The 24740-nt window shown below is 43.1% G+C and overlaps 1 protein-coding gene across 10 annotated transcripts; it reads left to right on the top strand.

Moving 5' to 3' along the window:
- The first annotated feature begins 9146 nt into the window (after positions 1-9146).
- On the top strand, positions 9147-24354 carry cdk20 (cyclin-dependent kinase 20). Of its 10 annotated transcripts, XM_047365960.1 has the most exons (13): positions 9211-9481; positions 9556-9660; positions 9764-9877; positions 12719-12907; positions 13738-13859; positions 14143-14205; positions 14398-14521; positions 16015-16170; positions 20464-20592; positions 20626-20767; positions 20921-21072; positions 21811-21936; positions 23871-24354. In XM_047365960.1, the coding sequence occupies exons 2-13, from the start codon at positions 9586-9588 to the stop codon at positions 24030-24032; spliced, it is 1554 nt and encodes a 517-aa protein (XP_047221916.1). In that variant the 5' UTR covers positions 9211-9481; positions 9556-9585; the 3' UTR covers positions 24033-24354. The 10 variants fall into 10 exon arrangements, 2 of the variants coding, with proteins under 2 accessions (XP_047221924.1, XP_047221916.1); XM_047365968.1 differs by having other exon boundaries at positions 9174-9660; positions 23800-23890; XR_007038349.1 differs by lacking the exons at positions 20626-20767; positions 20921-21072; positions 21811-21936; positions 23871-24354 and adding exons at positions 18325-18384; positions 18475-18818 and having other exon boundaries at positions 9147-9660; positions 20464-20600.
- Positions 24355-24740: the final 386 nt, after the last annotated feature.

The raw sequence follows: 24740 nt of genomic DNA, 5'->3' as shown, positions 1-24740 counted from the left end.
TCCATGTGCAGGCCGAGGGTGTGTCCCAATTCAGGGGTTGGATCCTTCCAAGTTCGTACTTGTAGGCCGATTACATCACAGCGCGGCGCGTTAGGTCTGTCAGATGCTGCCGACAAATGTGTCCTTCTTTTGCCCGATTTGAAGGATGACTTGTGATTATCCTTCGCGGTCCATCTTTTCCCATGATTCATTGCAGGTCGAAGCGTTTTGGTCAAACAGGGGCAGCCATGGCGGACCATAGTGGCAAAACCTGTGAGTAAACTGTGAAAAATTACACTTTCTGTGACACAAATGAACTTTTACAATGTTTTTAGTGCGGGAATATAACTATGTAGACGTGAAATATCTACTTGATTCATCAAGACTTCGCTTAATTTCAAACGTGCTCCGACGTGTTCGGAGTTTTCCGCTCCCACCGTAGTAACTGCCGGCTTGCCTCGCCAGACCTACTGGCGGTGGAGCGAGCTAGACCCGGTAGAGATCTGACCGGACTATCGGTACTGAGCTCCTGCTGCCAGTCATCACAGTGAACGTTAAACACAAGTGATTTCTAACAGTTTATGTTAGTATTATTTTCATGTATTGTGTCATTTGTTCATGTAAGTCGATTTAATATTACAGGTGATATTAAAGTTAACCTGAATAAATGGACGATTTTATGTAATCTTACCGTATCGCTGAAGATTGTGATTGAGAATAAATAAGCTTTTAAATATTCATTTTTGATGAAGAAATGTGCTATATGTGTTTTTAAAAGTATATTTATAATTCAGCTAGCATTATAATTCATGATTCCAGGTACAGCTGAAGAGAAATACACTTTCAAATGCAAGCAAATCTCAGCAAAGAAGTGAAAAGTTTGAAAGAGCTTGTTTTAGGCATTTGCATAGAAATATTTTAATATGTTCTGCAAATTAAGACAAATGTAAAATAAAAAAAAATACTTTTTTTACACTAATATTAAGCAAGATGGCTTTTTTTTTCTTGTTTAGGTACAAAGCAGCAGACGGGTCAGTTTATGAAGCTCAGGGGTGAGAACCACCACCTTTTTACTGGAGTTAAAAACTCAGCCATCGTGGCTTGGAGGTACAATAACAACATTCTTTACAGTCAGTTTCTGTCCAGTTTCAATAACTCCTATCTTTCTCGTACTTGTACTCGCACTCGTCGTCTTCCGCTTATCCGGGACCGGGTCGCGGGGGCAGCAGACTCAGCAGAGACGCCCAGACGTCCCTCTCTCCAGACACCTCCTCCAGCTCCTCCAGGGGGAGCCCAAGGCGTTCCCAGGCCAGCCGAGAGACATAGTCCCTCCAGCGTGTCCTGGGCCGTCCCCTGGGCCTCCTTCCGGAGGGACGTGCCTGGAACACCTCCCAAGGAAGGCATCCAGGAGACATCCGGTATAGATGCCCGAGCCACCTCAACTGGCTCCTGGATGGCCGAGCTCCTCACCCTATCTCTAAGGGAGTGCCCGGCCACCCTACGGAGGAAGCTCATTTCAGCCGCTTGTATCCGGGATCTCGTTCTTTCGGTCATGACCCAAAGTTCATGGCCATAGATGAGGGTAGGAATGTAGACCGACCAGTAAATTGAGAGCTTTGCTTTTCGGATCAGCTCTCTCTTCACCACAACGGACCGACACAGTGCCACTATTACTGCAGCAGCTGCACCGATCCGTCTGTCGATCTCCCGCTCCATTCTTCCCTCACTCCTGAACAAGACCCCGAGATACTTGAACTCCTCCACTTGAGGCAGGAACTCCCCTCCAACCTGAAGAGGACAAGCCACCCTTTTTCGGTTGAGAACCATGGCCTCGGACTTGGAGGAGCTGATCTTCATCCCAGCCGCTTCACACTCGGCTGCGAACCGCCCCACTGCATGCTGGAGGTCATTCTGCAGGGTTCTGGCAGTGCTCCTCCTGTTCCTCCTTGTACAAAGGTGGAGGTAGTGGTCCTGCTGCTGGGTTGTTGCCCTCCTACGGCCTCCTCCACGTCTCCTGGTGTACTGGCCTGTCTCCTGGTAGCGCCTCCAGGTTCTGGACACTACGCTGATAGACACAGCAAACCTTCTTGCCACAGCTCACATTGATGTGCCATCCTGGATGAGCTGCACCACCTGAGCCACTTGTGTGGGTTGTAGAGTCCGTCTCATGCTACCACGAGTGTGAAAGCACCACCAACATTCAAAAGTGACCAAAACATCAGCCAGAAAGCATCGGTACTGAGAAGTGGTCTGTGGTCCCCACCTTCAGAACCACTCCTTTATTGAGTGTCTTGATAATCACCAAATATTTCCTCCTGTTGTCTTTTCCATTTGAACAACAAGATGTTAAATTAATTGTCAATCAGTGTTGCTTCCTAAGTGGACAGTTTGATTTCACAGAAGTTTGATTTATATGGAGTTTTATTGTGTTGGTTAAGTGTTCCTTTTTACTGTATGCAGCCAAGTATAATATTATAGATGTGATTAATGTTTGAGGGGTATAACTAATTGTAATATTTTGTGAGCACCATCTTCTAATTCTGCATATTCCGATTACCTCTTAGTGATGTGGCAGCCATCAATTCAGCCAGTCCTTTAAACCCACTTGATGGACGATGACGTGGACAGTGGAGAGAGACATCACAAACATCTGTAGACCACCTGTGTGATGCTTCACTCACCATCCAAAAAGACTAACCAAAGGTCTCAGTTGCAGCATCCATCCAAGTCTCTGACCTTGTGAAAGATTTAGTCACATCGTCAGAGACTTTCTGTTCAGAAAGACATCTGCCTCTTTGTTCTGTTGAAGAGGTTTTTCCAGGAACTGGTCACTCAGGTTGATCCTGCTGTCTCCATTATAAATACTTGTACATAGTTTTATTTTATACCTTTTGTCTTATAATCTTGATCTGTTTGAATGTTGTTTTTTTCCACATTCTATTTAAAATGTTATTTGTAATTTTCAAAATAAACTGTGTTTAGAAATTTAAATGAAGTTGATGTATTGTTAGATCAAATGGAAATAAAATACATTGGTGACAAAAATAATTTAGAAATTTATTAGAACACCTTAAAACTTTAAGAAACAATCTGAACAAAACTTAATATTATTTCTTATATAGCATCTTATTTCAGTACCATTCTTTCTAAGATGGAAAACAGTCTGTCCATTCTCTGTAGCCTCATGTCCTCCCTGATCAACTCCATCATCTCTGTTCCTCTTTCTTTTCTGACTCCTTCCTGCTGGCTCACTGTCTTCCTTCTCCATCTGGTTGTCCACCGCTTCGCTTGGCCCTGGAGTGTCCTCAGGGATGGAGGTAATCAGGACAGGAGGTGTTGTGGAAGACCTCTGACCCAACATCTCATCCATAAAGACAAACCAGGTCCAAGTAGCAGCAGTGGGCTTTTCACTGACTCCCTCTCCTGACCCTGGATACTAACAATCCTAAAGTTAGATGGAATAAAAAAAGAGTTGACTAAACAGAGAAACCAACAAGACTTTTAGAAATATTTTTTATTTGTGTGTGACATGAGAACTTATGAACATACTTTATATTTCTTTTTCAAATTGTCCCACTTTTTTTGACCTGCAAGGGGCTGACCTTCCCCTGTTGGACCATCTTCTCCTGAATTGTCCTGAACCAAAAGAAGTATGTTAATCACTGGATGGATATTTATGAAAGTTAGAAAGATAGGAGTTATTGAAACTGGACAGAAACTGACTGTAAAGAATGTAGTTATTGTACCTCCAAGCCACGATGGCTGAGTTTTTAGCTCCAGTAAAAAGGTGGTGGTTCTCAGCCCTGAGCTTCATAAACTGACCCGTCTGCTGCTTTGTACCTAAACAAGAAAAACAAGAAAAAAAACATCTTGCTTAAAATTAGTGTAAAATAAGTCTTTTTTAATTCTTCTCTTCTTCTGCGGGCAGTTCGCAACAAATTCAGAGGTACATAGCGCCACCTACTGTACATCATTGTATAACTCCACCCACAATATCCTGAGCCTGAGATCACGTGACACCAAGTCGCTGATGTAAATTCGTATTCTCATAGAAAATAAATCGTATTCATAAACTGTTATAGCATATTGTATTCATAAAGAATAAACCACAACTGTAAACTTGAACTTTGTGTTTGTAATTTCTTGAAGTTGTAACATTTTATTTTGTATTCTTATAGAGAAAATATACAAAACCTCTTTTAGATTTTAGTTATGCACAACTATTGACTAACATGCACACATTTCCATCTTTACAGACACATTGTTTTTGACAGCATTCTTACCCCATAATTTCAGGGGAACAGAATTTCACACAATTTCTATAATCAATGCAGGGATTGAGTGCAGCCATTGCGACCTACCTTGTAGAATTGCGCACACTGATGATACGCCACAGGTCGCTTACCTGAAAGCCCTCTTATCAATACGTCTTACCTGTGCAAGTTCCATTTTGACGAAGGTTAGGGAAAATCTTTTTTTATTTATTTCATGTCTTATTTTCCTTGAGTATTACTTCTTGTTTTAAGTTTACATTACAGTGAGCTTGTAGGACATTTTTGAATGACTTTAGTTTGACGTCTGTAATATCGTTATTATACTGTAAACCAAATTACTCCCATTGTTTAGCGTCAAACACATGGATCATGACAAACAAGGTCTATTTGTGGCTCTAATATACTACTATATTTTTGAATATTGGTTATTCTGTATCTGTCACTGTATCATTTCAGGTGCAGTGTGGGCCCATTTTCACTGAGCCACACATACTACTCACACAGCTTATTTATGAACAAAGTGTATTGAAACAAAACAATATGAGAAATTCTCCTCCTCACATATAAAGCCCTTAATGATCTAGCTCCATCATACATCAGAGATCTGATTGGTCCATATGTTCCTAACAGAGCACTTTGTTCTCAGACTGCAGGTTTACTGGTGGTTCCTAGAGTCTCTAGAAGTAGAATGGGAGGCAGATCCTTTAGTTATCAGACTCCTCTCCTGTGGAACCAGCTCCCAGTTTTAGTCCGTGAGGCAGACACCCTGTCTACTTTTAAGGCTAGGCTTAAAACTTTCCTTTTTGATAAAGCTTATAGTTAGAATGGCTTAGGTTATCCTGAGCTATCTCTGTAGTTATGTTGCTAAAGGCTTAGGCTGCTGGAGGACATAATGACCACTTTCACCTTCTTCGCTACATTCTCATACTACTCTCCAATTTTGCATTATTTGCTGTTATTTCAGCTTTTAACTTTGTTCTCTCTTTTCTCTTCTTAGAAGCTACACCTGGCCTGACTCTGTGTCTACCTGTGACACCTTTCTGGAGAGGGGAATCATCCGAGCTTCTGCTGGCAACAACTTAATGCTCACCTTCTACAGATGATCCACATGGCCCTGTCTTTTAGTGTTTAACCCTTTCTCTCTCCTAGACATGGCTACTGACTGAGCTTTTAGATAGAAAACTTTTAACCAATTTTAATAATAAACTGAATTTGACTATTTGATGATTATGATTAATTACAATGTATGAATCTGACTTAAAATCTGTCTGATTGGATTGAATGGACTTTGTAAAGTGCCTTGAGATGAAATGTGTTGTGAATTGGTGCTTTATAAATAAAACTGAATTGAAATGAAGCTTCAGAGGTTTGCAAATGACACCACTGTTATTGGACTGATCCAGGTCAGTGATGAGTCTTCATACAGACAGGAGGTGGATCGGCTGGTACACTGGTGCGGTCAGCCTTGGTGCCGCAGATTAAAAGGCTTAGTCCACCTTGGTCTTCAGTCTGGTCCGTGTAGAATGTTCTGAGCCTCAGAACGAAGACAGTGAGCAGAAGTGTATTTTGTAAGCAGATCAGATACCTAAACTGGGGCCTGGCTGTGTAGTGCTCTGTATGTTAGTGTCAGGATAGTAAAATGTCAATGTAGAGTATAAAATGGGGATCATGTGAACTCATTTGCTGGAGCATGTCAGTAACCTGGCTGCAGCACTTTTTCTGGCTTGGAGGCGGAAAAGGGATAATTTATCCAAACCAGTAAACAGGGAATTAGAATAATCTAACGTGATGACGAAAATGCATGGATTATTCTTATTTATGTTTAGACGCTGCTCATTATTTTCTGGCCGCTCTGGTTCTGGGGTTGAATTGTTGTCGTCACCTGACTGAGAGCCAAAATGGCGTCCTTTCAGGCTGTTTTCAGCCCACTCAACATTAAAACAGAAAATACAACACAAGTCTGAGTTTCTGTGTTTTCTGAAGAAATTCGTGAAAAACTTGATAATAAACTGTCTGTATTTACAGGTGAAATAATTGCTATAATCTTAGTGTTACAATAGATTGATTTGGTAAAACCTGATAGGGCATTCATTTGTTCAGACTCTACAGCAGCATTCAATAGATTTCAAAAGAAACAGCAAGAAGTGATTGGTTGATGGAAATATTTACATTACTTTTAAGAATACAAAGAGCTGGAATTGATGTACAATTATGCTGGGTTCCTGGGTTCTGTTGGGTTGCTGCACATGTTGGTGTGGAGGGAAATGAAAAGCAAATGAAACTGCAAAGAGAACATTGAAACTTAATAATGATGAAATAATGAATGATCTGTTTGGAAAAGGTGAGGCCAAATCACTAATAGGAGCAGTAGTGAGGGATATATGGCAGGACAGGTGGGACACTGATACTAAAGGAAGACATTATTACAGAATACAGAAATCAATTAAGGTGAAGGTCTTCATATGAAAGTGCAGAAGAGAGGAAGTGATCTTTACAAGGTTAAGATTGGGGCACACTGGATTAAAATCAAGTCTTTATTTAATGGCTAAGTGTATTTCTAATGAATGTGATGTCTAGTGTGTCCATGAGGATGTATTGTTTTGAGGTGTAGCAATTATGATTATGAAAGGAGTATAATTCATGAAAGGATCTATGGGTTGGAACGGGGATGGAACTTGGAAGGAATATTATTAATGGCAATACAAGTGAATGTTGTAAAGCGTTATTTGTATTCTAAAAGATACACATTTAGTCCATATTATACAGGTCCTTCTCAAAATATTAGCATATTGTGATAAAGTTCATAAAGTTCATAAATATCAGAAAGGTTATACCTGTAGTTAGGACAGGAGCTGTGATTGGCTCAAAGTTTAGATAAGAAACCTCGTTGTTCAGACGTCAGATCCTTGTTTCTCAGTCAGATGCTGTTTTCCAGGATGTTCATTTGTGCTCTTTCACAAAAGTGCAAAGTTAAAGTAAAGCTTTAGATTAGATAGACAAAACAGAACCTTTGTGTGAAAATAGTTCTGGACATTATTGTGAAATGCTCTTCGAGATAAGTTAAATATAAATAGGTTAACTTGTTCCTAATGAAGAACTGTGATTTAGGTTCTAAGTCAGGTGTTGTTCTGCTTTAAGAACGAGAACCTGTTCCTGTCCACTGGTATTAGAAGGTTTTAAGATGAATAAACTATTAGCTACCCTGTTGAGTTGATCAGTCACTGTATAGTCCAAGTAATGTACAGGTCCTTCTCAAAAAATTAGCATATTGTGATAAAGTTCATTATTTTCCATAATGTCATGATGAAAATGTAACATTTATATATTTTAGATTCATTGCACACTAACTGAAATATTTCAGGTCTTTTATTGTCTTAATACGGATGATTTTGGCATACAGCTCATGAAAACCCAAAATTCCTATCTCACAAAATTAGCATATCATTAAAAGGGTCTCTAAACGAGCTATGAACCTAATCATCTGAATCAATGAGTTAACTCTAAACACCTGCAAAAGATTCCTGAGGCCTTTAAAACTCCCAGCCTGGTTCATCACTCAAAACCCCAATCATGGGTAAGACTGCCGACCTGACTGCTGTCCAGAAGGCCACTATTGACACCCTCAAGCAAGAGGGTAAGACACAGAAAGACATTTCTGAACGAATAGGCTGTTCCCAGAGTGCTGTATCAAGGCACCTCAGTGGGAAGTCTGTGGGAAGGAAAAAGTGTGTCAGAAAACGCTGCACAACGAGAAGAGGTGACCGGACCCTGAGGAAGATTGTGGAGAAGGGCCGATTCCAGACCTTGGGGGACCTGCGGAAGCAGTGGACTGAGTCTGGAGTAGAAACATCCAGAGCCACCGTGCACAGGCGTGTGCAGGAAATGGGCTACAGGTGCCACATTCCCCAGGTCAAGCAGCTTTTGAACCAGAAACAGCGGCAGAAGCGCCTGACCTGGGCTACAGAGAAGCAGCACTGGACTGTTGCTCAGTGGTCCAAAGTACTTTTTTCGGATGAAAGCAAATTCTGCATGTCATTCGGAAATCAAGGTGCCAGAGTCTGGAGGAAGACTGGGGAGAAGGAAATGCCAAAATGCCAGAAGTCCAGTGTCAAGTACCCACAGTCAGTGATGGTCTGGGGTGCCGTGTCAGCTGCTGGTGTTGGTCCACTGTGTTTTATCAAGGGCAGGGTCAATGCAGCTAGCTATCAGGAGATTTTGGAGCACTTCATGCTTCCATCTGCTGAAAAGCTTTATGGAGATGAAGATTTCATTTTTCAGCATGACCTGGCACCTGCTCACAGTGCCAAAACCACTGGTAAATGGTTTACTGACCATGGTATCACTGTGCTCAATTGGCCTGCCAACTCTCCTGACCTGAACCCCATAGAGAATCTGTGGGATATTGTGAAGAGAACGTTGAGAGACTCAAGACCCAACACTCTGGATGAGCTAAAGTCCGCTATCGAAGCATCCTGGGCCTCCATAAGACCTCAGCAGTGCCACAGGCTGATTGCCTCCATGCCACGCCGCATTGAAGCAGTCATTTCTGCAAAAGGATTCCTGACCAAGTATTGAGTGCATAACTGTACATGATTATTTGAAGGTTGATGTTTTTTGCATTAAAAACACTTTTCTTTTATTGGTCGGATGAAATATGCTAATTTTGTGAGATAGGAATTTTGGGTTTTCATGAGCTGTATGCCAAAATCATCCGTATTAAGACAATAAAAGACCTGAAATATTTCAGTTAGTGTGCAATGAATCTAAAATATATGAATGTTACATTTTCATCATGACATTATGGAAAATAATGAACTTTATCACAATATGCTAATATTTTGAGAAGGACCAGTATAGTGTTTGTTTTTCGATTAGAATGTAACCTGAAGTATACGCCCTGAGATGACACACTCCGGTACAGTAGGTGGCGATATGCACCTAAAACGTTGGTTGCGAGACGCCAATAAAAAAAAAAAGATCAGCAGCAGACGGTCAGTGTGACGTCAGAAGGTTAGCATCAGTACCTCAGCTAGCTTAGCCGGTACCGTTACCATGGCAACGCCTTCTCTTCAAAGCGGGGTTTCCGTTAAAATGCGCATTTTATCCGCAGCCGAATGACAGTGGCGGGTTGTATTAGAGGAACAGTTGATTAGCTTTGAGTTTAACGGAGGACCTCAGAGTTTCTCCTCCATCATCCACCTTCTGTTGGACACTACAGGCTGGTCCTGGTTGGTACTTTGGTTCTTCTCCTACTGATTGTTAGTCTTCTCAACCAGGAATAAAAGAGTCTGATTTCTGTCAGCCACCCAGCAGCGGACCCACTTCTACAGACATGGAGCAGTACAGCATCCTGGGTCGGATCGGAGAAGGAGCTCATGGCATAGTCTTTAAGGCCAAACACATCGAGGTATTTACAGCCAGGAGGTCTATTGGTGATCTGGTTCTGGTTTCATCAGAACATCAGGTGGTTCAGGGTGTAGAACTGGATTCTGTTTTGTGTCTTCTATCAGACCGGAGAGACCGTGGCTCTGAAGAAAGTGGCTCTGAGGAAGCTGGAGGAGGGCATCCCGAACCAGGCTCTGAGGGAGATCAAGGCCCTGCAGGAGATTGAGGACAACCAGCATGTTAGTGTTGGAGAATTTCTGGTCATCTCACTTAGATTTAATATTTAGCTACATAAACCACAGACTGTAACATACAGTCTACAGGTCCTTCTCAAAATATTATCATATTGTGATAAAGTTCATTATTTTCCATAATGTAATGATGAAAATTTAACATTCATATATTTTAGATTCATTGCACACTAACTGAAATATTTCAAGTCTTTTATTGTCTTAATACGGATGATTTTGGCATACAACTCATGAAAACCCAAAATTCCTATCTCACAAAATTAGCATATTTCCTCCGACCAATAAAAGAAAAGTGTTTTTAATACAAAAAACGTCAACCTTCAAATAATCATGTACAGTTATGCACTAAATACTTGGTCAGGAATCCTTTGGCAGAAATGACTGCTTCAATGCGGCGTGGCATGGAGGCAATCAGCCTGAGACACTGCTGAGGTCTTATGGAGGCCCAGGATGCTTCGATAGCGGCCTTTAGCTCATCCAGAGTGTTGGGTCTTGAGTCTCTCAACGTTCTCTTCACAATATCCCACAGATTCTCTATGGGGTTCAGGTCAGGAGAGTTGGCAGGCCAATTGAGCACAGTGATACCATGGTCAGTAAACCATTTACCAGTGGTTTTGGCACTGTGAGCAGGTGCCAGGTTGTGCTGAAAAATGAAATCTTCATCTCCATAAAGCTTTTCAGCAGATGGAAGCATGAAGTGCTCCAAAATCTCCTGATAGCTAGCTGCATTGACCCTGCCCTTGATAAAACACAGTGGACCAACACCAGCAGCTGACACGGCACCCCAGACCATCACTGACTGTGGGTACTTGACACTGGACTTCTGGCATTTTGGCATTTCCTTCTCCCCAGTCTTCCTCCAGACTCTGGCACCTTGATTTCTGAATGACATGCAGAATTTGCTTTCATCCGAAAAAAGTACTTTGGACCACTGAGCAACAGTCCAGTGCTGCTTCTCTGTAGCCCAGGTCTGGGGAATGCGGCACCTGTAGCCCATTTCCTGCACACGCCTGTGCACGGTGGCTCTGGATGTTTCTACTCCAGACTCAGTCCACTGCTTCCGCAGGTCCCCCAAGGTCTGGAATCGGCCCTTCTCCACAATCTTCCTCAGGGTCCGGTCACCTCTTCTCGTTGTGCAGCGTTTTCTGCCACACTTTTTCCTTCCCACAGACTTCCCACTGAGGTGCCTTGATACAGCACTCTGGGAACAGCCTATTCGTTCAGAAATGTCTTTCTGTGTCTTACCCTCTTGCTTGAGGGTGTCAATAGTGGCCTTCTGGACAGCAGTCAGGTCGGCAGTCTTACCCATGATTGGGGTTTTGAGTGATGAACCAGGCTGGGAGTTTTAAAGGCCTCAGGAATCTTTTGCAGGTGTTTAGAGTTAACTCGTTGATTCAGATGATTAGGTTCATAGCTCGTTTAGAGACCCTTTTAATGATATGCTAATTTTGTGAGATAGGAATTTTGGGTTTTCATGAGCTGTATGCCAAAATCATCCGTATTAAGACAATAAAAGACCTGAAGTATTTCAGTTAGTGAGCAATGAATCTAAAATATATGAATGTTACATTTTCATCATGACATTATGGAAAATAATGAACTTTATCACAATATGCTAATATTTTGAGAAGGACCTGTACATTACTTGGACTATACAGTGACTGATCAACTCAACAGGGTAGCTAATAGTTTATTCATCTTAAAACCTTCTAATACCAGTGGACAGGAACAGGTTCTCGTTCTTAAAGCAGAACAACACCTGACTTAGAACCTAAATCACAGTTCTTCATTAGGAACAAGTTAACCTATTTATATTTAACTTATCTCGAAGAGCATTTCACAATAATGTCCAGAACTATTTTCACACAAAGGTTCTGTTTTGTCTATCTAATCTAAAGCTTTACTTTAACTTTGCACTTTTGTGAAAGAGCACAAATGAACATCCTGGAAAACAGCATCTGACTGAGAAACAAGGATCTGACGTCTGAACAACGAGGTTTCTTATCTAAACTTTGAGCCAATCACAGCTCCTGTCCTAACTACAGGTATAACCTTTCTGATATTTATGAAGAAATACAAAACCTGGGAAAACCAACGCTGAGAAAACATGAATTGACTAATTTTCTTCTTAAAAATGAAAATTAACTTCTGGGCCACTGAACATGTTTACATAGAAGAGATCTAAGATTTTATTTCTTTCACCGCAGCTCATGGCTGATTACTGCAGTTCTGTCTCAAGCTCGGCTTGTTTAACTGGCAGGAACCATGATGGTGTCAGAGCTTTGCTTCTCCTCTTCTCCTAAGGTCCTCCGCAGTCCTGCAGTTCTGCCTGCTGAGGGCAGACCAAGTCTGCTTGTACATCAAAATAACAAAATGGCTTTCCTGATTGAAATCATTTCATGCATTTAACAATAAATAAAATAGTTTTACTTCTTGCATTCATTGAGTTATGGCAGCTCTGACATGAAAAGTCACACGGCTTGTGAAGCTCTGGAGGTAGTCACCACCTTCACTGTGGTGCTTTCTGAAGATTCTAATGGTTTCAGAACACTGTGTGGCTATCTTCACTTGGCCAAACCTTCAGAAAAACATTTAGAAGTAACACAGGAAACACAGATTGCAGGTGGAGGCTTGCAGCATAAATAGAGCAACCAAATCATGAGAATATGCTTGATATGTTCTACAGAGTGAGAGAAAGATCACATGTAAAGCAGCAGCACAGGTCTAGTTGACCGCCTGAACCTCATTTAGATCAAATACCAGGTGAACAGGCAGGACCTCAAGGTTCCTCTGCTCTGAAGCTGAGTCCTTTCTGTCTGGTCTTCTCAGGTAGTAAAGCTGAAAGACTTTTTCCCTCATGGCACCGGCTTTGTCCTGGTCTTCGACTTCATGCTGTCCGACCTCTCTGAGGTTATCAGGAACTACCAGCGACCTCTGACCCCAGCTCAGGTGAAATGCTACATGATGATGCTGCTGAAGGGTGTAGCGTTCCTGCATCACAACAACATCATGCACCGGGTAAGTACTCCCAGTCCCACCAGCTGGATCAGCAACAAGAGCACTGTTGCTGACCAGTAGCAGAACCGTGAACAGAGTCAGAGGGAAGCTTCTGGTGGATTTCAAAATAAAGTTCAGCAGCAGAAAATGAGCTGAAATATAAAGTACAATGTCATCTGCATAGAAGATTACTTCTCTTCATCCATCCGTTCATCCATCCCTTTGTTCATCCATCCATCCATCTCTTCATCTCTCTGTTCATCCATCCATCCATCTCTTCATCTCTCTGTTCATCCATCCATCCCTCCGTTCATCCATCCATCCATCTCTTCATCTCTCTGTTCATCCATCCATCCATCTCTTCATCTCTCCGTTCATCCATCCATCCATCTCTTCATCTCTCTGTTCATCCATCCATCCATCTCTTCATCTCTCCGTTCATCCATCCATCCCTCCGTTCATCCATCCATCCATCTCTTCATCTCTCCGTTCATCCATCCATCCATCTCTTCATCTCTCTGTTCATCCATCTCTCTGTTCATCCATCCCTCCGTTCATCCATCCATCCATCCCTCCGTTCATCCATCCATCCATCTCTTCATCCCTCCGTTCATCCATCCATCCATCTCTTCATCCCTCCGTTCATCCATCCCTCCGTTCATCCATCCCTCCGTTCATCCATCCATCCATCTCTTCATCCCTCCGTTCATCCATCCCTCCGTTCATCCATCCCTCCGTTCATCCATCCATCTCTTCATCTCTCCGTGTTGTAAACAAATAATGTCTGAAGAACTAATTTATGGATTTCCTTTTCATATGTTTTCCTACGTCTGTTCTGGTTCTGTGAGAAGGACCTGAAACCCGCCAACCTCCTTATCAGCCCCTCAGGTCACCTGAAGGTCGCAGACTTTGGTCTGGCCCGGTTGTTCAGTAATCAGGGTGACAGGCTGTACAGCCACCAGGTAGCAACAAGGTAAGCAGAAGCTCCGCCCCTCTACTTCACTGCTGCAGAAGACAAGGAGTCCAAACCCTTTTCACAGGGCTGGTTGTTAACTAGATCTTGATATCAGTAGATATTTTTCTAGTTGCCTGCCACTGTTCAGACATCAAGGAAACATCAGCTGATATCACCTGTTTTTATCTGATGCACCTGTACCGGTTTCTCTGTTGAAGGACAGATTTTAGAGTGATATTTTTGCTCAGAGTTTCCTGCTGTGTCTCAGAGTGGAAGTGTCTTTCTGTTTTTTTGTGTTTAGGTGGTACCGAGCTCCAGAGCTGCTGTATGGAGCTCGGAAATACGACGAGGGAGTTGACCTGTGGTGAGAAGTTCTACAGCTAGTTGTCCTTCTGCCTGGTTCTGTGTGTTTGCCCTAAACTGCATTATATTTTTTAATCTGATGCCAGGAAACAAAATCAACTTTTACTGCACATTTTAAACGGTTGTGTCCATGCAGTGGTCAGAACTGAGCAGCAGGGGGCAGCAGCAGTCTTATGTGGTCTCTGGCTTTCAGGGCGGTGGGCTGTATCTTCGGAGAGCTGCTAAACTCTTCTCCTCTGTTTCCTGGAGAAAATGACATTGAACAGCTCTGCTGCGTCCTCAGAGTGCTGGGAACGCCAACACAGGACAGCTGGCCTGTAAGAGACACACAAGTCCAGAGGACACTACACTGTAAACAGAATCAGTACCAGGAGGCAACAGATCCTTTGTCCACACAGCTTACCCTACATCAGCCTCAACTTTATTTAAACTCACAAACAAGAAGTTAATAAAGTTTTATACTGACAACCACACTTTGTGAAGCAGACAGCAGATGAAGAAAAGCAGGAGGGGAACTGATGGAGGTGACCATGTGGGGAGAACCTGGTAGAACAGACCAGGAAAAGAAGGAGACCAGGACTGAGGTCTGTCTCCCCTCTGGACTATCAAACTAAGCTGAGATGGAGTAGGAAAAGCTCAGGTGAAACAGGTGGAATACAGAATGTTCAGGAATGTCTGTTCAGCTGGACCATGACCACCTTTAGGACTTTGTTTGGAGCTTAGGGGACAGAGTTCTGGATATATTTAAGGGTTCTGCTGGTGTAATCAAGGTGGAGAGCCATTCAAGAGGAAGTGCTGCTGTTCTTCTGGGATTCTAGATGAGCTGTTTTTGTTCCAGTGAAATTTCAGAGGAGGTTTTAGAGTTTTCATAAAACTCTAGGGAAAGTTTTAATGTTGAAATTAAGGAGGAGACGAGCACTAGACAGCAGCTCTGAAGGAATTTCTTCTGTTGGTGAATTTGTGGAGCCTGTGAAGGATCTTGTTGGTTTCTTGTTGAAATCAAGAAGGAAGCTGAGTTCTAGAAGTGGAGGTCTTGAGAAGGTGTTGGTGCTTGGTTTGTTGGTAGTGTTAGATTAATGTTGATGTTCTAGTAGAATTAAAGACTGGGTCATAGGGTAAACCTTTAGGGCTTCTTCTGGTTGAGTTCTAGAAGAGGTTTTGGACATTCTAGACTAGTTTCTAGAAGAGTTTTGTCAGATCATAGTTTACCTGTTGAGGTGTGGAAAGCAGTTCAGGCTCATGAGGTCATGTGTTAGTTCTGGACATCTCCCTGAGACACTGGAGCTGTGGTGGGTAACCCTAAAACAATGCTTCTCTGGTGGGTTTCCATCGAAGAATTTGTTTTCTATGGTGTAGTTCTTAGCAGGTTTTGGTGTTCTTAAGGTGGGGTTGTAGAGGAAGATTTGAGGACGTTGATTGCGTCCTAAAGGAAGTGTCGGGGTATTTCCCAATATCTGGCAGAACGGGTTATCACAGAGAAGGTTTAGGAATTATGGAGGTACAGAGTTGGTGTTCCTCTGATGCTGGGGTTCCTAAAAGAGTTCCAGAGAATATCTATTTGGAAAATGCACGGTGTGAGTCAGCTCCAGAAAAATAACAGTGGATTTAAAGAGGACAGATCCCTGAGGCACAGCTTGTTTCCATCATGATGTGAGACAATTTAAGAAATCTGTCTTCAGGTGAATGAAATTCATGATGTCCTGGACATCCTTGTGGTTGACAAGAAAAACAAGCAGTGAGAGGTGTTTTCTGGATGACATTGATACACAGGAGAGATTAAAACCTGGACCTCTGTCCTCACTGTCTTCAGGAAATCGTCGAGCTGCCAGATTACAATAAAATCACCTTTAAGGAGAATCCAGCGATCCCATTGGAGGAGATCGTCCCTGACACTTCTTCTCAGGCCATCGCCCTGCTCTACAAGTTCCTGGTGTACCCATCCAAGCAGCGCTGCTCTGCCAGACAGGTGGGAAACAGGAAGTGGTCTCCTGGCCCGGAGCTGATGTTCAGCAGGGTTTGGGTTCAGTGATTTTATTGACTTTAAAATCTTCAAATATAAGAAATCTTTCTGTCTGTCTGCCTAAGGCCCTGTTTACACGACAACAATCCACCCAGAACGGGGTGTTTGATCCGTTTCTGTTAACACGTCTACGAGACGTTTTCATTACAATCTCCGTTCACACGGCAACAGTAGAGATGAGAAAATTGTGTTATTTCCCCACTACGCCACTACTAGACAGTATGTTCTTTGAAACTCAGCAACATGTACAACCTTCTTGTAAAACGGAGAAGAAAATGAGGGCTTTGTTGGAGAACCGTCGTTAGCACAAGCAATGCCCTGTCCCAATTCCCACACTACACCCTACGCCCCTCTATGAAGGGTGTACTTTGTACAAGTGCATGTAGGGGTTAAAGTGCGCAGGTTACAAGAGTGGAAAATTGGAGAATTGGGACAGTAGGGGTTACGTCATCGACTTGCACCTCTGCACCATAACTGCAACATCACAAATGGTTGGACCCGTCACTATCTTTGCGTTCTTGCTGCTAAAAAATATTTTAAAACTGCAACAAGCAATTGTTTTGAGGGTAAGAAAGTGCAGGAAGCGAAGGAGGCTACTGACTGGCCAGAATCACCCTGAAACCACTGGCATCTTACAGTGTTGAGCCTGGAAAAAAAAATACATTGTTGGTTTGCTGTTTACGCAGTTCTTATTTTTCTGATTTGATGTTTGTGATTGTTTTTTGTTCAAAACGTCACCTGCAGCAGTGAATTGTGGGTAATATACTTCGACGAAGTCAGCTTAGATCCACACTTAGCCGAAGTGTGGATCAAGGGCACAAAGGGGGCGGGGCTAAGGACCACACTAGCACTCGAACCCATCAACTGGAACCCACAATAGAGGGACACAAGGGTGGAAGTACGAGTTTTGGGACAGGGCCGGCCTTAACAACCCGCCATTGTTATTGTTGAGATCTTCTTCTGTGGTTTTAAACTACACGACAACGGAGACAGGATGTTTTCAAGGCATTACACCCTGGAACCCATTCTGAAATGTCAGAGAAAACGTGTGCCGCTGCCAGGGAAATGAACATTAGAAACGCAGCGAAACATCTCCGCTTTCATCAGAAAACGTCGTGTAAAGAGGGCCTCAGTCTCACGTGTCCCCCTGGTAGTCTCTGCTGGTAATATTTAGGTCCTTTTTGTGTTGATGGTAATAATTCATACACTAAGGCTTACCTTAAAATATGTACATGTGAGAACTGGGTCGGCTCCTGTTGAAGAGATCCAAGTTATTCCCAGTAGGTTGTTTACTGGCCAGTTAATAAATATAACTAATAGCTGATTGGCTGTGTTGTTTCTGAACCCTAAAGGCTCTCATCCATCCGTACTTCTTCTCCTCTCCTCTTCCTGTTCACCGCTCGGAGCTGCCCGTGCCTCAAAGAACGGGTTGTCCATCCCGCCAGCGGCTCCAGGCTCCGACCTCTGACCCCTCTGTAGACCTGCCCATGCAGGACAGCGTGGTGGACCCCGCGCTGCTGCAGCCATACACCCCCTGCCTTTAAACCAACTCGACCTGTTGGATTTGTTGGGGGGTGACATGAACAGAACTTCTGAACCGAGCTGAACTCAGATGAAATGAAAGTCTGGAAACATTTTAACCTGCAGTTTGGTTTGTTCTTGCATCAGGATCAGGCAGCTGCTTTATGAGTTGTCTAATGGACGTGTTTCCATGGAAACCCAGTGGTTGGTGATCATGTCCTGATTGCACCTTCAGGCAGATGTTTGAATGGAGAACTTCAGCCAGTCTCAGAGGAAAACATCCAGAGCCCATTTTTTTCTGATTCCAGCAGGGGGTAGCATCACCCAGAAGCTCCTCCATCTCCAGAGAACATTATCCTGAAACAGTTCAAGGTTCAGACTCTGCAGACTCCAGAACAACGTTCAGTCCAATAGGAAAGTGGAAACCAGTATAAGGACCTTAGGCCTGCACTTGTACACTGGTGTTACTGGGAAGGCCAGTATAGTCTTCACGGTTGCAGGATGATGGTTCTGGTTTAAAGTGAACTTTAAAAGGTCACATTGATCTGACAAACATTCCAGTCGTTTTTTTGATTCCAGGATTTAAGGTGGAAAATCAGGCTGCAAGAAATAATGGACACAACCTGAGGTCCAACTCAGGTAAAAGACCTTCCCTTTCATCAGATTTTTCCACAGCCCGCTGAGTCTCATGTTCTGACAGTACAGAATGACCCAGTTTCATTGTTTAAGACTAGAAACAATTAGCTCGGGGTTTGTGGGCGGAGCCAGAAACTTCCTCTTCTTCCTCCACCTCTTCAGGCTGCAGTGTCCCTCACCCCTCAGAGGAAACCTCAGAGCCAGAGCAGCTCCTCAGCTTCTCCTGGTCCAGCATATCGTTAGTCTTTCCTTTCTGTCTTATTTGATGTCTGTTCTTGTTGTTGGATCAGAGATCCTCTGTGATCAGACAGAGCTCTCACTCTGGTTTGTCTCCTCATAGAAGAACAGAGATGATTTCAGATTTATTTCCGTCAGCGGGTTGGTCCCCAGCTTCTCCAGCCACTGGGTGTGAAAGATCATCAGGGTTCAGCATGAAGGTCAGAAACTTGTGTTGTGATGATGATGATGATGATGATGGAAACAAACCCAATTAGCCTTTAATGGACCTTGAGTTAAATTGAATCCGGTTTTAACCTGAAGCTTGTTAGAAACAGATGACTTCAGTGATTCGAGGAACCTTCGTCTTTCTGGGATGTTTTGACACATTTTTGAGTGAAATGTTTTTAAGCTTTTGTTTTCTGTCTCAAAACATCCCATAATTGAAGTGATGTTAGGAGAGCTGTTGTAGAAAACATGATGAAGTTTGGGAGCCAAGGATGAGTTCTTGATGTGTTTAAGCTGATCACATGTTAACGTCCTGCAGGCTTCATCAACCACCTTCAGCGGTAAAAGCTTTGTTCTCATGTACATCGTGTACATGTATGTAAATCATATTTTAGTTGTTTTATCAGCGTATTATTGCACATACAGGACAAACAACCACTCATTCACGCCTAAGGGCAATTTAGAGAGACCAGTTTACCTAGCAGTCATGTTTTTGGACTGAGGGGGGAAGCCGGAGAACCCGGTGAGAACCTACGCATGCACAGGGAGAACATGCAAACTCATGCAGCCTGTATTTTTATCCAAACTGAATAAATCTGTGTTTTTATTTTGTACATTTTCAGGTGATCTGTCGTTTCTTCTCTAATCCTGAGCCCAGTTTCAGAATGCTCCTTTATTTGTGTTAAAACTGTCAACAGGTTTTAGAAAAACTAGATTTTTATTCACCAGTAACAGTTGTGAAAACGTCCAGTAAGGTTTGAAAGCTCATCATGATTCTATTTCTGGAGGTTCAGACCTCTGGAGCTGGTAATGCTGTAGTTCATGTTCATGATGACCAGGGGCCCATCTTTGGTCCCCTGGTCATCATGTTGTTTATGCTGCCTTTTGGGTCTATTTTAAGAAAAATTACTGTTCCTCTTCATTACTTTGCAGATGCTATCAGTTCTTTTTGCTGATGAAATCTACAGGAACCATTACTGAGTCTTAGGAGATGTAAAAAGTTACATTTTTTAGGTCATGATGATAAGATGGAACTTGTTTGTTCTGGAAAACCCAGGTCCAGTAACAGATGTGCTCATCTTGGCTCCTTGGCTGTTCTGTTAGGAACCTGAGTATATTGCTTGAGAACTCTCTGAAGTTGGACCTGGAACGTGTGCTTCATGCTTTGATAACATCCTGACTGGGTTACTGTGCTGCTCTGTGACTGGATCAGTCATGTCTCCACCATCTACAGACTGTACAGAATGCTCTATGAACCCTGAACACATCATCCCAGTCCTCCTCACACCAGGAAGTCCACCACAGTCAACCTGCCAGTTTCCCAGATGTTCAAAGATCCAGATTGAAATGTAAAGGTGATGGAGGTTTACTGATTCATGGACTCCCTGCTCCGTTCAGGGAGACTGAGATCTTTCTACCTGACCTTAGATCCACTGGATCATCAACCTTTAGTGGATTCAGAAGTTGTTGTGTTTTTACTGATTTAATTGCACCTCGTTGTCTCGTTTAGTTTGGTTCCTGTAGTTTGACTCAAGCTCTTCGTAGTTCACAGCCTCAGTTCTGTTTAAATGGGCTTCATAGATGAACGTCTTGGACTGAAGTCAATGAACTGTTTTAAAATCTGAATTTCTTTCCCAGTTTGATCCCACCCCCTCAGATCCGCTCGTCCAATCACAGTGGCTATCTGGTGAAGCCAGCCTGCAGCTCCTTAGGAGCTCCCACCGATTGGACGATGTCAGCTGTCAGTCAGTCAGCTCCTCTTACAGCCCTCCTCCTCCTCCTCCTCCTCCTCCTCCTCCTCCTCCTCCTCCTCCTCCTCCTCCTCCTCTGTATTCCTCCTTCTTTGGGCATCATACTCTGACTCCACCCCGTAACTTCCTCCACCCCTCACCACCCGGCTTCTGTGGCTCCTCTTCGTCTTCATCTGACTGGTGTGACCCAGGTGAGAGTTCACCTGTGAGACATGTTCACCATAGACTTAATGCAGCGGAGTCTGTGATTGGTTAAAGCCTGGGCCAGTCCAACTAATCATAGAAACACACCTGAGAGCAGTCACAGCAGTTACCACACCTGTGCATGTGTTGTTTTTGTGCAGAGCAGCGTGAGTGTGCGAGCTGCGGGACGAACAGCGCCCTCCTGTGGAGGAGGGACGCAGCAGGTAAACACCTGTGTTACACCTGCAGCCTCGGGCAGGAAAACGGCACCAGCAACCAGAACGAGCCGCTGCTGAGGCCGAAGAGGAGAGCGGTGAGCACCAGAACACAATGATACACAACAACAGGTTGCCATAGAAACTATTGGGTCAGCTGCAGGATGAAGGGACAGGTACAGGAAGTGTGATGAGGCGTCATCAGGAAGTTCTCGGATTAAACCCACAGACCCGAGACAAAAAGACCCCTGGATAGGTAAAAATCCTGGATAATGTTTCTGACCTTTTAAATTTAATTTAGATGGGATGTAAAAAGTATTTATCCTAAAGTCTAAATAAATGTTCAAATTACAATAAAACTTCCTGTCATCAGAACTTTGGTCCTTTAATCCTGGAGGTCTAGTGAAGTCATCAATGCTCCTAACTGGAGTCATTAGGTCATTTAGTTTGGTTCAAATGGACAGAACAAACCTTCCTTTTCCCCTAAAACCATCAACGCCAACCGGGTCACCCGTCACATGGCACCGTTTCATTTGAGCCCAGATGGGAAAACATGGAGAATATGAGCTCAAACACACAAACATCTGAAGAGTTAAACAGCTGCTTCCATCCATCCATCCATCTGAGGACATCTAGAACCAAAAGTCCTTGAAGGGCCTGTTCCAGTATTTTGGACTGAGGTTCTGTGAAGTTATTATCGGTGACTGTCTTCACCTGTATCAGTTCTTCAGTTCTGAACTGTGGACACCAGTTGGACTGAAGACTGAATATTCACCTGCTGAGCAGTTAAGTTCTCGGCTTTCTGCAGCACCTTTACGTGTTTTCTTTGTTTTCAGACGGCGGCAGCCAGAAAAGGAACTCGATGTTCTAATTGTGAGACGGAAACGACCTCTCTGTGGAGGAGGAACGCTGCAGGAGAACCTGTCTGCAACGCCTGTGGACTCTACTACAAACTGCACCAGGTTCTGCAACATCTACAGCAGAAACCATGTTTCTCCCAGTCTGACATGAATCAGACTAAACTCTTCCTGTTTGAGCTCAGTTAGGATTAACATTAATATTTCTGCCCGATAGCCGTCAGAATAATGAGAGAACAGAATTAATCCAAATCCCCTCTGTAAAGTCAGAAGTTTACATACACTGAGATCTCCACTCCTTTAAACATGATGTCATGTCTTGTGAGCTTCTGGTGTAGCTTAAGGCAACATCTCCAGTCAGCCCAGAGAACAATAGACCTCCACAGGTCTGGTTCATCCTTGGCTCCAATTTCCAGATGCCTGAAGGTTCCCTGTTTATCTGCTCAAAAACTTCTCTGCAAGTATAAACAGCATGAGAATGTCCGGACGGGTTCTGTGTCCCAGAGATAAATGGGTTCTTGTGAAGATGCTGCTGAAGCTGCTCAGAGAGTCATCATCCACAGTGAAACCAGTCCTGTAGCAACATGGGCTGAAAGGCCACTCAGCTCAGAGAGGAAGAAGCCAGATCACAGTTTGTAAATTAAGCCCTAGGGAGACTCATACTTTCATAAGGTACAATGCCTAAACTGCTACTCTTGGTATCAACTAACAGAAACGTCCTGGAGGATGATGTGGATGTGAAAATTTGAGAGTACATTTTTCTGGGCCTGAGTAAATGAGGTTTGAATGCAAAAACCTAAATTCTGCCTAACAAAAACAGACGTTTACATACAAAAGCTCTTACTTTTGTATGTAAAGAAGAAAATAAACAGAATAAATTGTAACTGAAACATCTGAGTGACATCTGGAGCCAGTCTGGTGTCAACACGACAAGCAATTGAAATGTTATACACGAGTTAGTCAGCTACGAGTGCGTTATTGTTGCTAAAGATGCCAGGTCCCCTTGGAAGGGGACCCTAGGGCTAAAAAGGTTAAAGTCCGGAGACATGTCCTCAGGTCTGATGGGACCAACACTGAAGCGTTTGGACATAATGTCCATCGATACATTTGGAGGATTGAGGAGGAAGTTTGAAGCCTGAGAACAGCATCCTAACTGTGAGGTAAAGGGGTGGCAGCATCATGCTGTGGGGTGTCTTCACAGAATAGATGGGCTCATGAGGAAAGAACATTATGTGGAAATATTGAAGCAACATCTGAAGACAAATGGGTCTTCAGATGGACCATGTTCCTCAGCAGACCAACAGATTACTTACGAAGGGACTGAAGGACAATAGAGTCCAGATTCTGGAGTGTCCCTCACAAAGTCCTGGTCCCAGTCCTAGAGGACATGAAAAGGTGAGTGTGAGCAAGTAGGCCTCACCGGGCCCAGTTAGACCGGTTCTGTCAGGAGGAATTGGACTAAACTGCAGTTGTGAGAAGCCTGTGGAAGAAAACCCAGAACATTTGACCCGAGTCAGACAGTTTAAAGGATGAAGTGATGGCTGGGAACTGTGGTTCAGTAGGAAGAGTAGTTGTCTAGCAATCAGAAGGTTGTGGGTTCAATTCCAGCTTCCTCCTGCCATATGTCCCTGTGCACCTGGGCAAGGCACTTAACCTCAAGTTGCCAACCTATCAGTGTATGAATGTGTGAGCGTTAATGATTGGGTGAATGTGGCTCTAGTGTAAAGTGCTTTGAGTGGTCTGTATGACTGGAAAGGTGCTATAGAAGTTCAGTCCATTTACCATTTTAATTAACTTCTCTCATCATTCTAACATATAGCAAAGTGAAATAATGTTGATCCGAACGGACCTGAACCAGGTTTAATGTCAGACAGTTTCTCTTTTAAACAGTGGATGTAAATATCTGGTTTCATCTGTGTTCTACAAACTGCACCTGTAACCTTTGACCTTCCGTCTTCCTGCACACAGTGTTCCAGACTTCAGCAGGGAACCTGTAATACCAACAGAACCTCTCTGAGCTCTGACCCTCCTGTCTGCAGGTCCAACGGCCGCTGATCCTGAAAAAAGAAGCAATTCAAACCAGGAAGAGAAAAGCAGCGAATAAGAGGATAGGCAGGAATAGAGCTGACCAATCAGGAAGCTTGCTGTCTGCACTGATCCCTCCTATCCCATTGGCTTCCCACTCCTCCACTCTGTGGTAAACTGGACCGGTTATGCTGGGGGTTCTGGACCTAGTTGTTGCTGTGTGGATGAATACAGGCTGTGGTTCGGTTCCTCAGAGGGAATATTCCATAGACTGAGTTTTCTCTGCAGCTGTTTTAATCCAGATGTTTTCAGAGCTTAGATCAACGTATTTCAGTTAAAACATGGTTCCTTGGTTCAGACTGATTGGGTTTTTGTCCTGCCTTGGCTAAAAACAGCAGTTATGAATCATAGAAACCAGAACATTCTCTGTAATGTCCTTCAGCAGCTTTTAATAAACTCTTCTTCTGTTTTCTGTAATAAAGTAACATGAAACCCAAACCGTGCAGGTGTTTGGTTCTTTAAATCACTGGTGTTCTGCTCAGATGTTTCTCCAACAGTTGGACCCAGCTGGAGTTCCTGAGGTAAGAGTAGATGTTCAGGTCTAGGCGATTAGAAACCAGATTTAGAAAGGAAACGTTTCTTGTTCTGGAAGAAGAAAGATCATTTATTAATCTTCATCCATCAATCCGAAAATTAATTTGACAAAAATGGAGGAATAATTATAGAAATATAGAAAATAAATGAATCATGTAAACAAACGTATAATGAATTCAGGTTTTTTGTTATATATATATATATATATATATATACAATAGTTATGATAATTAGTATTATTTATTCAAGTATAATTTAACATTTTTCTGTATTTTATCAGTAAAATCATT

Source organism: Girardinichthys multiradiatus, chromosome 1, assembly GCF_021462225.1.
Source record: "Girardinichthys multiradiatus isolate DD_20200921_A chromosome 1, DD_fGirMul_XY1, whole genome shotgun sequence".
In the NCBI taxonomy this organism is placed as follows: domain Eukaryota; kingdom Metazoa; phylum Chordata; class Actinopteri; order Cyprinodontiformes; family Goodeidae; genus Girardinichthys; species Girardinichthys multiradiatus.
Note: the sequence above shows the minus strand (reverse complement) of the source record. Positions and strands in the feature narration are given on the sequence as shown.